The sequence below is a fragment of the Telopea speciosissima genome, chromosome 5 (genome assembly GCF_018873765.1).
Source record: "Telopea speciosissima isolate NSW1024214 ecotype Mountain lineage chromosome 5, Tspe_v1, whole genome shotgun sequence".
NCBI classification, from domain to species: domain Eukaryota; kingdom Viridiplantae; phylum Streptophyta; class Magnoliopsida; order Proteales; family Proteaceae; genus Telopea; species Telopea speciosissima.
This window is the reverse complement of record NC_057920.1, coordinates 1,517,389-1,532,834: the sequence shown is the minus strand read 5'-3', so window position 1 is coordinate 1,532,834 and position 15,446 is coordinate 1,517,389. Positions and strand designations below refer to the sequence as shown.

Below are 15,446 nucleotides of genomic sequence, written 5' to 3'. Positions count from 1 at the left end.
TTTCAGATTTCAGTTGGAATGGTCCCAGTGTTCGTTTCCAAGTCCATAGACCTCAACTGAAAGCCACTACTTTGGGATCTTTTATAGTGGGAACTGATAGAATTACCTATAATACATTGCATAACCACCTAATCCTTTAAACCAAGGAAACAAGGCGAGGCAGTCACCACTTTTTATCTTTATCTCTTCTTCTCTGAGGCTTCATTGCGTTAGTGTGCGTGAGCAGAGAGCAAGAGAGAGATATGAAGCATTGGGGTGTGGTTTTCTTGGTTGTGCTGTTGATCCATCAACAGGGTACCCTTCTCCAAGTTAAAGCAGGGGATGGTTTCATCAGAACCAGAGGAGTGAATTTTGTACTGAATGGGAGTCCTTACTATGCTAATGGCTTCAATGCTTACTGGTTGATGTATATGGCCTCCGATCCATCACAGAGAAGCAAAGTCTCCTCAGCCTTTCAGCAAGCTTCAGCTCATGGCCTTTCTGTTGCAAGAACCTGGGCTTTCAGTGATGGTGGTTACAAACCTCTGCAATACTCTCCTGGATACTACGATGAGCAAATGTTCAAAGTCTCTGTTTCCTATAATGCTCCTTCTCTCCCCTGTTCTTTTTCTTTTCTGTGAACCTTTTTTATGGACTGTTTTTAAACCCGTTTTACTATTCAGTTTTTCCTAACCCCCTCTCTACCATTTCTGTTGCAGGGATTGGATTTTGTTATCTCCGAGGCTAGAAGATACGGCATTAAGCTTATAGTGAGCTTCGTGAATAACTATGAAAACTTAGGAGGAAAGAAACAGTATGTAGACTGGGCTAGAAGTCAGGGTCAGTACTTGACATCCGATGATGATTTCTTCAGAAACCCTGTAGTCAAAGGGTACTACAAGAATCATGTCAAGGTAAGGGATAATGTTTTCATTTTTTTTTTTCCTTTTTTCTGTCTGATCCCAGATGAACTTATTTCTTTTTCTTATTCTTCATTCCCTCTCTGTGTTAACATTTTTTTGTTTCTTTTTCTGTGTAATAGACTGTTCTTACAAGACATAACAGCATTACTGGACTTGCTTACAAGGATGATCCCACAATCATGGCCTGGGAGCTTATGAATGAACCTAGATGCACATCAGATTTGTCAGGAAGAACCATTCAGGTAAAGAGATCTCCTTTTGTGGTTTCATTGTTAATTGTCTTCTAAAATTTTGCGTATGTATTTTTCATTTGGTTATGACATACCTTGAACTAGTATGAACCTGCAGACCTCATCATCCTAGTTCTCCTATATATTATTTTCCTATCTACTTTTTCTGCCATTTATTCCCCAGTTATATTCCTCCCCCACCCCCCAAAAAAATTCACCAAATCTTAAAATGGAGCATAAGGGTCCTATACACCTTGCTCTGCAATTTCCCCAGAGTAAGTACGAAAATATATGGTTGCCTTAGTTCTTAGCTTGATGAAAATACATACCTAGTCATTATAAATGCTTAATTTTCAATTTGTTTTTTTAATAGTATAGTGTAAAAAACTGTATTTGTCTTTGAAGTTGAGGAACTTCATGTCTTCAAGGCATGATAGTAAAACAACATACTAATGAGCACTAAAACCAGTGTTTTAAAAATTGGATTTGGATTGGGCGAATCGGCCTTTCCGGAGCAGCTAATCCACACTGGCCTTCTGGGGTTCAGGTGGAATCTGCCTGATACCTGCCTATTCTGATTCTGGATTATCCAAAACGGAGGAATCAGATTGGAGTCGGCTGGACCCAATTCAAATACCGATTCCTTGTTTTTTAACCCTGACTAAAACCCTTTGCCTCCTGAAGATTTGTGCTTCTAGGTTGATTCAACATGATGTCGACCCCATTTGGTTGGGATTTGGTTGAGTTGAGTTGATTTGAGTCAACATGTTAAAATTTTGTCTTTCTACTATAGAATTCCGGCTTCCTCTTCTTCTTTAGTTTTTTAAAATTTTTATTTTGTCTCCATTTTATGGATGACTTGTAGCATGCATGTATTCTGAAGCTTGAGAGAATTCAAATCTAATACAATCTTTTTCCAAAATTCCCATAAATTCTTTTGACCTGCTTATCTGATTGGCTGCTTGTCTAATAGGCTTGGATTACAGAGATGGCTTCTTTCGTGAAATCAATTGATAGAAATCATTTATTGGAAGCTGGTCTGGAAGGATTTTACGGAGAAACATCACCTCAGCAGAAGCAATTCAATCCTGGTTTTCAAGTTGGTACAGATTTCATCGCAAATAACCAGATCTTCGGCATTGATTTTGCTACTGTTCACTCATATCCTGATCAATGGTGAGTATCTGCAAATTCAGGGGGGGGGGGGGGGGAAATGAAATTGTTGATTTCTTGAAGATATGAGAACCTTATTCAGTCTGGTCTTATCTGAATTACTGATTGGTTGAAAACACACAAGGAAGATCCCTCCATAAATATTATCGGCTCCTTGGCCGAGGCTGAAATTTGAGACTAAATATGTAAGAACCTTATTCTTCCATCTTTCTTATGGTGTTAATCCATGCGCAGGTTATCCAGCTCAAGTGATCAAACGCAACTTCTCTTCTTGAACAACTGGCTCACTACCCACATCCAAGATGCCCAAAATGTTCTTCGAAAGCCATTACTTCTCACTGAATTTGGAAAATCGATGAAAGATCCTGGTTTCAATACCTACCAGAGAGACCAGTTTTTCAACACAGTATACTACAGGATCTATTCATCAGCTAGAAGTGGAGGTGCAACTGCAGGTGGCCTCTTTTGGCAGCTTCTTACAGATGGAATGGACTCTTTCCGAGATGGGTATGAGATAGTTTTGAACGAGAGCCCCTCAACAGCTAGTTTGATTGCTGAACAATCATACAAGCTTTATCAAATACGGAAAATGTATGTTAGAATGAGGGATGTTGAGAAGTGGAAGAGGGCAAAAGCCATTAGAAGGGCTCAATGGTTGGCTAGAAATAGGGGGCATAATATTGGAAATTGAGGAATAGAGTCCTGCCATAAACTGGAGAAGCTGGTAGTAAGAAATGTATGCACAGTAATTTGATACATGTTAATGTAGTTAAGTGAAGTCTCAAGGAATCCGTTCTCTCTTAGAGATGAACATTGTTCATCCAGGAGAAGCTGACCCCATTTAGTTGGGATGGCTGAGTTGAGTTCTGTTTATCCAGGAGAGTAAGACTGATAAATTTGATGTTGACTTTAATATATTTATTTGGTGATATGAACTGCAAGTTTATAATACCAGGTTTTCAGTTACTAGGCAAAAATATTGAGGCAAGAACCAACTTTACCAGTGTTTCCAATTTAGCTTTCCTTTATTTGTTGTTAAAATCGACAAATGGTTTCCTATTACAGTTTCAAAAATCAGATTATACTCTAGGTCATGTTAAGATCCTAAAGAAGATTTGTAGTTTCGTATCCAGTGATAAGCAAAAATCTTCTAATGATTTCAGCCCAGCTGGTGATAAATAGGGTTAGAACAGGTCATCCAATCAGGTCAGACTAATACTGGCATAAAATAGAAAGAAGTGTTAAAAGGACAATTAAGTGATACACAAAACCTAAACTCTTTTTTTTCTTTTAGTGGCCCTCTGGCCTTGGTGCAGCAGTAAGGTTGTTCCATTGTGACCAAGTGGTCATGGGTTTGAATCTGGAAATAGTCTCTTTGTGAAAGCAGGGGTAAGACTGCGTACATTATGATCCTTCCCAGACCCCACAGTGGCAGGAGCCTCATGCACTGGGTATGCCCCTTTTTTAAGCATTGTTAACAAGTTCGCTTCAGCAGTTCAATTCAGTGGCTGAATGGTTCAATTAGGTTGATGCATATTGACCTGTTTTCATCATTTGAGTCATTTAAGATCATCAAAGATAAAGATGGCTATAGATAATCATAAGCTTGTCACTACAAATTAACGATTACGGGCCACCAAAGGCTTCATCACTATATAACAGAAGACTGTACAAAGAAAGAAAGCAGGCCGCCCTTACATTTATTCAGGGAAGTAACCTATCTAGTAAGCTCATGGTAGGCTCTTCTAGCAAAAAGGGAACTCATTATATACACGAGTGGTGCAGCATCCATCTTATTCCAAAGTGTCATAAAGCTGATAACCTCCTATCTTCCTCCAGCAGCTCCATTCTTCCACTCCAAGCTCATCTTCAATGAGAAAATGCACGTGGATGTTGAAGACTTTAAATGATTGTGCCATTTGCAATGGTTGCATTCTTCACTATAACAGTGATACCAGACCTAATGTAGAATCCTTCATTTGGCCTATCTGCTTCTTGAACACCCTAAGAAATAGCATTGAGATGGACATACATTATCAAGATATGAGTGATACGTACTTAACGACATCAATTATTTGTTCCTTGAGGCTCCAAAAATTAATGGAAACTTAACTATTATCTGTAAATTCTTTTTTATATTTCTTTGATATTTTTTTTTCCATTAACTGTATACAAGGAAACATAGTTGGTCATGGCTGAGTGAGGGGGAGAACCCAACTATATGATAGGGGTGGGGTGATAATTATTTCACTAACCAAGATGCCATCAATCTTTTTCTTTGGAAAACAACATCCAGAAAATAAAATTGGAAGTTATTTTTTAATTTTTTGTATTGCATTTCAGTAAAATAATTAATAATTGTTTTAGAGCTATTTCCTTTTGCTTTCAAGAAAATTCTCGTAAAATTATTTTAGTTGAATCAACCAGAGCCTAAGGATGTTTTGATCTTATAAAAAAAAAAGGGAAAAAGAACTCTGGCAGGCAGCATGACCGCTGTGCTCAGGCAGAGGGGGGCGAAATGACCGCCCTGCTCCCCATGAAGGTCGGTATGACCGCCCTGTTGATGCCGCCACGCGCTCCCATTGGTCCCCATGCCTACACAGGGGTCATGCTGCCTTTTGGAGAACCCTCTCCCGAAAGAGAAAAAAAAATACACGTTGAGATAGCAATACTTACATCTTTGTTCGCAATAACGACATCTCTTCCTATCTTGGCATTCTTATCGATTATGCAGTTCCTTAAGAAAATCATGGAACACATTGTTAGAAATTAGAAAATCGAAAACCTTGCGCATTAGGATATGAGTGTTGACAAATCTTGAACCTGAAGTCGAATATAAATCTACGCTCAATTCCCCTGCATTTTTTTTTTCTGGAGTTGTGTCGCAATTACAAACAATCAAAAAATTGCCATAAATTGGATTATGGGATTGTCAAACACTTCACATGTTTGTCCATAGAATCTGTAATGCAGGGTCCACAAATCCATAGTGCAGATATGACACCAAAAGTTTCATGTAACAGTCCCTAAATGAGTAGTTTGATTTGACTCTTATGTATATGTATATGCATATGCAGGTGTAGTTAAATTCAGTCCTCACCGGATCTTGGTATTCTGTCCAACACCAATTGGAACCTTTCCCTCTGCCAGCATAGATGCAATTTCAGATTCAGTTTGGTAATAGTCTGCACCCATCATCATAGTTTCCTGAAAATGAAACAATGCATTTCCAAGGGAAAAAAATCAGATTGTTAAAAATTCTCCCCCTATTGGAAATGGTTTAAGCTATCCAGCAGTATCATCTATACATCAACATATAGCAGAGGCACTAATTGTCTCCTTATACATATTTTTTGTTTCCAAGTGGGACTATCCCTGCACAGGTAAAAGGAAACCTGTTTATTGTTTGATTCTGCCTCTCGTTTGAACAGAATTAAAGTAGCTTTACACCTATTTTTCACTTGGCTTTGACAGGCAGAGAAAAGAATGTTGTAATGGCAGCGAGGAAAAAACATTGCCTGAATTATGATAGCTTACCTGAAGTTCAACTCCATGCTCTAAACGTGAGCGCACCCCTACTATAGAGTTTTGCACGCTGCATTCCCTCAAGAAGCACCCATGAGAAATTATTGCATTCAAAATCTGCATACGCCGAGCGAACCATGAGTAGCATGAAATAAAGCTGTAGCCTCAAACAAATCCAACATACATCACCATACCCGGCATTTGTCAACTTTGGTAGGTGGCAAGAACCGAGGTGATGTGAAGAAAGGTGTCTTTGGGTCATAGAACTCAAACTTCGGCGGCTGGATCAAAGATAAAGTACAAGTTTATAGATGTCAACCGTGCAACCATATAGGAAAGACCAAAAATAGTGAACATCTATAAAGTGCAAGTTTATAAATGTCATACTTCCAATATAATACAATGCCCTTTTTTTGGTAGCTTAACTATCTCCCAGAAAAATTTTGAATTGATTTATTTCCTCAACAGTGGGACCAACCTGTTCTGTGAGGGCCAAGTTAGCATCAAAGAACGATTTGATTGTTCCAATGTCCTCCCAATAGTCATTGAATAAATATGTCTGTCAAGATAAGGCATTCAAAGACCCATCAATTTCATTCCCTATACACAGCACACATCTGGTAGATATGTATACACAAGGAGTTAGGAGTGGGGGGGGGGGGGGGGGGGGGGATGTTTAAGGGGCATGAAAAGACCCAAACATAATTAAGCCCATTGATCAACCAAATGGTACCTGGAACTGAAATCACTCAGGCATTACTAGTGTATACTTCCCTATCTAGTAGAATTGGTGGGAGAAAAATATAGAGAAATAAAAGAGGGCTCAAGCTTTGCTGACTTAAGCTTGCCCACCTAATAGCATTGGGAGAAGAACTCACTTGGACATTGTGCTCCTTCACAGCTGATGGAATGATTTCAGATCCAAAGTCATTGCACATGGGATATTTCCATGTCAAAAGCTTAAGTAGAACCTCTGTTCTGAATACATAGACGCCCATTGATGCAATGTAAGGAGATTCCATGGCTTCTTGTTGAGTCAACCCAAGGATAGTGGTGTCAACTTGCTGCAGTGCACCAAAAAAGATTATTAGTTAGATAAAGACCATTTAATGTCAACTGGATAATGATAAGCATGGTTCAAATAATGGTGGTTGAGCTGGTGTTTAGTTTCATAAGTTTAACTTCTAAGATCTAATAGCAGCATAGTTGCAGAGAAATGCATTTCTTGGTTGAATTGGTGCTTCCTAGGAAATGTTCAAAGAAAAATTGTGCAGAGATTTTCCTACAATTATTTTCTAATACTTGATATAATTTGTGCCTTGATTATAGATAAAGATAAATATTTTAGCTATATATATTTAGGAAAAAGTGGTTTAAAGTCTAGCTGTCTATGTAGGATATAATACAGATGTTGTTCAAGTAGGCTTCTCAGAGGCCTCTCAATTCTCTCATTACACTAATAAACTAACTGATTTTCACAAAAGGAAAAGAGGAGGTAGAGAAATCTACCATTGCTTTTAGGTCAAAACCCTTAGGTTTCTCGGCAAATTGGATAATCCGTCCAGACTTATCGATCTTCATCAACCCATAATCTGATGCACGGCTGCAACATGATAGAACAACATGAGATGAACTCCCGGAAAACAAAAAGAATACAAGCATTTACACAATTGACATTCTATACATAAATGGAGGGTTCAACCTAAGCTGAACAACTAAAATTGGTGAACCCTTTTGCATCTTTTAATATAAAGTAGGATTAAGCCTTCAAAGTATAAACTATCTATAAACAAGCTTTCTCTACTTGAATAGTATTTATTTGTAGGAACAATCCCAAACCAACATAATATCTCTCCACACGCACACAAAAATAAAGAACCTACAATATCTTGGGTTTTCAAGCAATTGGGACCCCACATGATAAGGGAATATAACCAGACTGATCATTAGCATTTAAAAAAAAAAAAGGAGAATACTTTGAGCTTTATAGTGAATGGTAAAGAGTACAGGAGTTTTACCTGTCATTCATGGGAATACATGAAACTGTAATATCAGCATTTGTGTCAATATGCTTCTGCAAATTTCGCAAACATGTTTAAAATATCGGATATGTATTTAACAAGCAATGAAATGAAATGAAATGGATACCTGCACAAAGTCCATATAATCCATCCTATACAGATGGTCACCAGACAATATCAAAATATTCTCAACATTCTTGGTTTTGGCATCCTACAGGAGGCAATCACTGCATCAGGACTACTTGCTTGAAATAGACTTTTTTTTTTTTTTTAAAATAAAGTTTTCTTCTAGAAGATATGGTTAATTATCAAAATTCCAGGTACCAACCTCAAAGACCCATGTAAATTGCCTTACAGCATCAGCTGTTCCTTGAAACCACTTCTTTCCTGTTTCTCCTGGTGTTTGAGTGGCAGCAAGAACCTACTCTCAGAAAGAAAAAATATATATATATAATTCATCAGGAGACAGAAACAAGAATGCAAAATGAAATTATTACGTTTAAATTCCTTTTGCCTAAACTATTTAATAACATTTCCTGAGAGAACTTTTATAGGGAATAAGCATCAAGGTAAATGGCCTTCTCAAGACAAATTTCAGCTTTACCTTTCCCTTTAGATCGAGGCAACATATCTTTCATCAAAATTAAAAATTAAAAGCTAGATCCCTTTCGGCTTTTTCAAAATTGATGATAGAGCAATGAATCAATACCTCAACAAAACCATCCCCGAAGTTCACGCCATTCCCAAAATTATATGTGCGAGCAATGTGACGATTGAGGGAGGCAGAGTTAAATTGGGTCATGATGAAAATCTTGTTGATGCCACTGTTTATGCAATTGCTCATAGGGACATCGATAAGCCTGTAACATCCTCCAATAGGAACCTACAAAATGAAACGAAATCATCTAAGATTTAGAAATTCTTCAGAAATTACGATCTCTTGGCAAAACCTGCAACTTGGGTAGTGCAGGCCGTCCGTCAGGTTTATACTATCTCACTCACCCAAAGATACCGATACCTATTACAAATATCAGAGCCATAGATCGTTTATCTAGAAGATTGAAATAATCAAACTCAAGGGATCTAAATATTTCAAGGACAGAATCATCTAGAGGTATTTTCTTACAGCTGGCTTCGCTCTTGTGCTTGTAAGAGGAAAGAGACGAGTCCCGGCCCCTCCACCCAATATAATCGAAGCTACGTTCTTGGGTTCTGCCTTCGGCTTCCCAAATATCGGTGCTTGAAAGGTCTGACATTAAAAAAAAAAACAGGGAATGAGGACCCAAGAGTATCAGAAGATTATCTCATCAAAATGGAAAACCATATATTCAGTGAAACGTTGTAAACTCGACTAAATGGTTATCTATTAGAGACAATTGATGGATTACAGAAATATATGCTCTCATTGGATTACTGTAAGAAGGGAGAATGGGATCAATTACCATAGCCTCCTTGTTGACATCGGTTGTAAGAACAGAGTAAGCAACACCAGCTTCGATCTTTCTACCCCCATTTGCAGTCCTCAAACTCTTCGTAAGATTGAAATCCCAAACCCCGTTCTTAAAACTCCCCCTAATCCTCTCTCCCCAGAAACCATGACGTCCATCACTGAAACCTCTTTTGCCAGCTTGCACCACAGGAGCATTGGCCTTGAAGGTTGCAGAACATGAATCCATTATCACAGTAGCAGCTTCACTGTTACAACAATCCTGAAAAACAAAAAGCCTGGAGGAAGGAATCTATAGAAGGCAAGATAAGAAGCCTTCAATCCCAACCCAGTAAAGTAGGATAGCACAGGCCACAGAGAAGCTTCAAAATGGAGAACCAGAGTACAAGGTATCACTTGTAAATTGAAAAATTGTGTAGAAAAATCAGAGAAGAAGTGGGGAATCACCAAAACTTCAGGAGAGGGGAATGAGTATGTATGTATGTATGTATGTGAGGAACGTGATCGATCAGAGGAGGAGTGCTGCCTTCACTTTACGGCAAAGTACAGAGAGAATAAGAGAGTCCAAATGCGTGAATGTGAATTGTGGAGGCCGGTGGTTTGTTTTATGGGCTTGTGAACCGTCACGAGAAATCCTGTAATATTCTAACCGAGTTTTAAGAAGAAATCTCTCTCTCTCTCTCTCTCTCTCTCCCTCTCTCCGAGTTTCATTGTTTGCTGGTGAGAGAAGGAAGGTCTTTTGTATAGCCCAGTCTGAGTTCCACAGACTTCGATGGGCACTTGGCCACTTGGGGAAGGAGAACCCATTAGAAGAAAACACCTGTCCATTTTCGCGCCATAAAATAGTTAAATAAATGTAATATTTTTTTGTTTAATTTTGTCTTTGTTCGTTTATGGTTTGATTAAATCAGAGGTTAGAAAGGGTCTCTAGCCAAACTCTACGTAACTAAAGATTAATTAATTAATTAATCCTTATTAGTACTTAGTTGTTGTTAGTTCTCCTTCGGGTAGGGGGCCCGGGGAGAGTGGAGAAATCTGAAATCTGACCGTTGTGGCACCTTCAAAGTTCCAAGCTGTTTCCTCTCGCGTTTAAAGGTTTGGCTTTTGCACATTTCCCGCCACCAAACGTGATGACTCTCTCTCTCTCTCTCTTTGAAAAATCGGATCGGATCGGGTCGGTCTATCCCAAGATCCCAATTCCGGCTGATTCGGTTGAGACCAATCCTGTATGAAAGTTAGGGTTTTTGGGGTTTTATCTTTTACGTCGATTGTCCAATCCTGTATGAAAGCTAAGGTTTTTATCAATTTTCATCTATCCGATTTGAAATTGAAACCCTCTCTCTCTCTTTGAAAAACAAGGACAAATCCAAAGCCTCAATCAATCGTGGCATCGATTGTAAGTTGTTAGGAGAGAGTGGTTTTTTGAGGTGCCAAGGTGAGGAGTCAGCCAATGGGAGGGTGTGAGATGATTTATCAATAAAAAATATAAAGATGAAAGCGTGTCAGAAAAAGAGAAAATATTGGCACAGCCTACATTGCTAGTTTTGAGAACCGTAATGCATTCTTCTCAGTGACAATCTCTTTTCAATGCATTCTTTTTATGTGCACCAATTGGCTTGGCATGGGAGATTCTAATATACATCGACAGTGTGTTGATCCCTCTCCTAAGAAATATTGTTGTTTATTATAGATTAATATTAATTGCCTGTTACAAAAAATGACAATCAAACTTAATTAGAGAATGAACTTATCTGCCTTTATAAGTGTTTCTCTTGAACATGTAGGAGAATGTTTAATTGAATTTTGCAAATGTCACAAGGGGTATCTATACACAACTCTAGATGTATGTAGGTTGGGGCGTACCACTTGATATTCCTAAAAACTGTATTATTTGCCCCCTATAGTGCAACTGGGTAAATACAAAACGGCCTCCAAGATATAACAATACCCCTTCCCCTTCAAGTTTGTCCCTTCTCTTCAATATAAGACTAGGCCATTGGAAAAGAAAAGCACTAGCACACCCGTGCCCTGCCTTGCCTCGCTACGTCACAATAGAACACAACAACATATTGACGGAAATCAAACAAAATAAAAATAGGTATTTTGAATCTTTGCTTTTGTATTCATTTTAAAACCAAAACATTGGCAAGCATATAAGCAATGCTAATAAACCATAGATTTTGGGTCATAGGCATAGAAGTGGTAGAAGTTTTCAACGATTGTGCTATAGGAATATTTGAAGCAAAGAACTAAAGCGGCCTCAAGCCACCACCTGCCCATGTTGCAACCAGGGCTTGTGTTCCATACAAATGGAAAAATATGGAGTTTTAATTTATACATTGATTGAGATTAGAGATAAGTTGTCATCTGTTTAGGATTCAGTAATGAAGGTAATTAAAAAGCTTCTGAAGTTTTAATATATGATCAATGAGTGGTTAGCTGCAAGTAGTGAAAGGATGGCAACTCAATATTAAACATCTATATCAGGCTCTCTTCTAATTAGTAATCTATAGATAGCTAAGCCGCCTCTCTTATATATGTGTTGGTTCTCCTCAATCCATTTTGTTATTAAATTTTAATGGAAAAAGAACGTACTCTATCCAGCAGTGTGGCTTACGCCAGCACTCCCATGAGTGTATCTCTCTTCTCCCCATATAAAAAGATAGTTTTGCCCCTTGTTTTAAAGAAGAGAGAGAAATAGACACATGGGAGTATGTGTTGGCGCAGGCCACACACCCAGACAGAAAACTGCTTCCCAAATTTTAAATAGTTTTTGTGGTACAATATTACCACCCAATATTAAAGCTCATTTCCTTGTCAACTGTGATGGTATTAAATGGTTTTATTTTTTGCTTCCCATATCACTGGAAGTGAATTCATTTTCATTCATTATCAGAATTTTTCTATATATATATATATATATATATTATTCTTGTTCAACCAATTTTCTACAATTTTTGTGATATTCATATAATTGCATTTGCTTACAATTTAGACCGTAACAATGGCCATGATTCCACCACGTGTGTGTTTCAGATGGGGCTAATTAAGAGATCATAGGCATTGAGATCCCAAGCAAGGTCTCCTCCTATTCACATCTCAAGTTTCAGGCCAATCGATCAGAGTTTCTCACATGGTAAATTAGAATTCTAAGACTTTGGAAGGATGCAAAAGGACTATAATGAGGTGCATGAATATACACACAGGAGAGGAGAGTATGACATTAAATGTAGGATAAGTGATTTAATTTAGTGGTTAATTATTCATCCTCCGAGGCACACTAACTCCATGGTTTTAGTGCACAGTATCGGATTGGGTATCGATCACCTACAAAATCAGTATGATACCGATATGATATCAATACGGATATATCGACTGTATTAGACAACTTTAGCCCTGATTTTTCTTAAAAGATGAATTGTTTAACTATATATCCCTTGTTCGTATTGTTTCACATATTCGATCATCTTTAAAACCATACATTATCAATCGTATCAGACAATCCAATACCGATACCTCAAACCATGATTGACTTCTAATACAAACTTGATTTTGATATCACTTAATTAGAGATTTAGGTAGAACTCATCCTCGACAGTGCCTACCTAGTATATATAAATCTTCGATCACATGCATCGAAGTATGGAGGTAGGATTATTATTTAATTTCCACATTCTTCCTTCCATGTAGAAGATATTTTGAGAGAAGGAAAGAATAGTTGGGAGTTTGATGCCAAGTTGGTGATGCATAGCTACTACGCACACAACAACGGCCAACGAGGAGCGCGGCGGTCGCTATCAAAAAAATGAAGAAGATAGATAGGTGAAGTTGGATCCTTGCGAGAGGAGTTTGGTGCAATGCAACTCTTCCAAATGGACGGTTGTGGTTGTTGTTTCTCAGGGATTTGCTAATAAATAAAAAGAGTGAGTGGAGTCGGGGTGGTAAGTATCATAGTTGTGCCTCTCCATTATTACCCAAATTATATATTGATTTCTTTGTTCTCTGTCTCTCTCAATCCGTCCTTCACTCAGACTCTCAGTAGTTACTTTCAAAGCTCTCTTCGCTCGCTCTGTTGTTTTTTTTCCAATCTCTCTCTTTCTCTCTCTTTCTCTCTCTTTCAAAGTCATATTAATTATAAGAATTCAGAGATATATATAAATGAATCAGTAGCTGATAGACGATGGAAAGAGCCCAAAATTCAAGACAGCAAATTTTGGAGGTTTCTTGATGGCATCTTTCTGATAAATTATTTTATTAAGTAAAGAGTGAGTCACTCATCATTTGTGATTTGATTAATATTTTATCACACTCCTCCAATTCAACCAACCAGAATCCAGATGGTCTGGTAGATCTCAATCTCAGATTCTCAGATTCTCAGATTCTCAAGGTAGTAGTAGTATAATTATAGTCAATTCCCAACTTCCCCCTTCACTTGAATTGTTTGTCCGAAACAATAAGTAATTGGGGGTGGGGTAGTCTCTCTCAGTCTCACCAATAATTCAAACTACAAACCTCCCTATAATAATTCCTACTTTCCGCGGTGCTGCTGCTGCCTGCGTTCATTAATCTCCAATCTCTTCAAGATAGAGATGTCATCAATTGGAGAGGAGCACGTACATTGTAAACCTTGTTGCTGGGTTCCTGCTGCCTTCACATAGACTATAGATATTACGATGAACCTCACCCACTTTTCTACTACATCACTGTTTTCTTCTCCTAGTCTTACCAATAGATCAAGTATCGTGTCTTTATCGGTTGATACGTATTGGTATCGGTGGTAGTAGGGCTACAAGTTTGCCCTTGATGGCCTGGGTTGAGATACTCTGACCCTAAGTGCGGGTCAAGATTGAAAATTTTTTGCCTTGAGTTAGGATCGGACCGGGCAAATTCTCTTTTCGTTCTTCTTCTTTTTCCTTCCTTCATTCCATCCTTCCATCCCTCTTCTTCTTCTTCTACCTAACCTGGCCAGCCCAACTTCTCCCTTCCTTGTCCCATGATTAGGGGTAATCAGGGTCAGCTTGGCCTGGCCCTGAGGATGGGACAGGGTTGCATTTTTCTGGCCTTAAGTCAAGGTTGGGTCAGGCCTAGACCCAGCTAAGAGGACTCAAGGTTGGACTACGATTTTAAAAATCTCGGCCCAACCCAACCCTATTGCAGTCCTAGTTGGTAGTTTGTACTAATACAATATCGATATGAATCGGAAGTATCAACCAAAAAGTGTTTTGTTTTTAAATTTACATTTGAGACAAGTCGATATGGTCTCATCTTTATCATATGGGTATCAACAGTGACTGATAAAATCCATCGATACCAATACTTATAAACTTAGTTATAGGTGTCAAATGGTCAGTTCAGTCCGATTTTGGAGGGGAAGGCAAAGTTTCAGTTCGAATTGGTGTTGGTGTATTTTGGTTTCGCTCTTATCGGACTTTTATCAATTCGATATTGGACTTGGTTCGATTGGTTTCAGTTTACCACAGATATATTTAAAGTGCAAGAGGTCGTTGCTTGGTCGTGTAGCCCCTACATTAGCGAGGGCCAATGAGAGCATGCAAAAGGGAATCAATATGGATGTGGGTTTTTATTTTAGGAGGGACTAAGCGGTAATTTCATGTGCTCTTGTGTTTAATCGAATGAGTCATAAGACCAAGTAGTGTTCTTGTTCCTATATTTAAAAAATGAGAAAGAGAACATTGCCCCTGCACAGACATAGGGGTGGGTGAAATGACCATCAAACCCCCCAAAATTTCCACTTTTTCATGGGATGCAATGGTCATTTTGCCCGTCCCTAGCTTAGGGATAGGGTAGCACATCGCACGCGCCCAAGTAACTTTCTTTCTCCCTTAAAAATTTATGGAAAAAGCATATGTTTTTCAAATTTGTATCTGTTTTTATTGAATTTATACCGATTTCCTTTCGATCCAATTTTCAGTTTCGATCCGATTTGATTATTTTTTCATTACCGGTGTCATAATACCAAACCAGAGCTGGCTGATATAGAATCGTTTTTGGGTTTTGTTCTTCCAATTTCGTTCAATCATTTCACATGGGCGCAAAGATTCCAATCCAAAGGTAAGCGACAACAACCACAACCGCAATGCTGGTGCCAGGTGCCCTCTTTTAAAAGATTCTAGAATAGATTTCTAGG

At 38.3% G+C, this 15,446-nt stretch overlaps 2 protein-coding genes across 3 annotated transcripts; one reads left to right on the top strand and one right to left on the bottom strand.

Annotated features, from left to right (window-relative positions):
* The first annotated feature begins 204 nt into the window (after nucleotides 1-204).
* On the top strand, nucleotides 205-3,118 carry LOC122662399 (mannan endo-1,4-beta-mannosidase 7). The gene is made up of 5 exons (XM_043858023.1): nucleotides 205-566; nucleotides 699-893; nucleotides 1,022-1,144; nucleotides 2,106-2,308; nucleotides 2,540-3,118. Exons 1-5 carry the CDS (start codon nucleotides 243-245, stop codon nucleotides 2,994-2,996), a joined length of 1,302 nt encoding a protein of 433 aa, XP_043713958.1. The 5' UTR covers nucleotides 205-242; the 3' UTR covers nucleotides 2,997-3,118.
* A 950-nt stretch (nucleotides 3,119-4,068) lies between these two features.
* Nucleotides 4,069-9,629, bottom strand: LOC122662121 (glucose-1-phosphate adenylyltransferase large subunit 1-like). Of its 2 annotated transcripts, none has more exons than XM_043857684.1 (14): nucleotides 9,294-9,629; nucleotides 8,978-9,106; nucleotides 8,561-8,734; nucleotides 8,180-8,272; nucleotides 7,979-8,062; nucleotides 7,849-7,904; nucleotides 7,340-7,433; nucleotides 6,709-6,894; nucleotides 6,309-6,389; nucleotides 6,025-6,111; nucleotides 5,843-5,947; nucleotides 5,406-5,512; nucleotides 4,982-5,042; nucleotides 4,069-4,309 (listed from the first exon to the last, which is right to left on the bottom strand). In XM_043857684.1, exons 1-14 carry the CDS (start codon nucleotides 9,525-9,527, stop codon nucleotides 4,208-4,210), a joined length of 1,593 nt encoding a protein of 530 aa, XP_043713619.1. In that variant the 5' UTR covers nucleotides 9,528-9,629; the 3' UTR covers nucleotides 4,069-4,207. The 2 variants fall into 2 exon arrangements, with proteins under 2 accessions (XP_043713619.1, XP_043713620.1); XM_043857685.1 differs by having other exon boundaries at nucleotides 8,978-9,100; nucleotides 9,294-9,628.
* Nucleotides 9,630-15,446: the final 5,817 nt, after the last annotated feature.

Bases quoted from the DNA above. Each gene is read 5' to 3' on its own strand.
- LOC122662121 (XM_043857684.1), bottom strand. From the start codon at position 9,527: ATGGATTCATGTTCTGCAACCTTCAAGGCCAATGCTCCTGTGGTGCAA. The intron at 7,905-7,978 runs GTATCCATTTCA...CGAAATTTGCAG, and splicing joins ATTATATGGACTTTGTGCAG to AAGCATATTGACACAAATGC. The intron at 6,390-6,708 runs GTGAGTTCTTCT...TTATCTTGACAG, and splicing joins TGAAGGAGCACAATGTCCAA to ACATATTTATTCAATGACTA.
- LOC122662399 (XM_043858023.1), top strand. From the start codon at position 243: ATGAAGCATTGGGGTGTGGTTTTCTTGGTTGTGCTGTTGATCCATCAA. The intron at 894-1,021 runs GTAAGGGATAAT...TCTGTGTAATAG, and splicing joins ACTACAAGAATCATGTCAAG to ACTGTTCTTACAAGACATAA. The intron at 1,145-2,105 runs GTAAAGAGATCT...CTTGTCTAATAG, and splicing joins TGTCAGGAAGAACCATTCAG to GCTTGGATTACAGAGATGGC.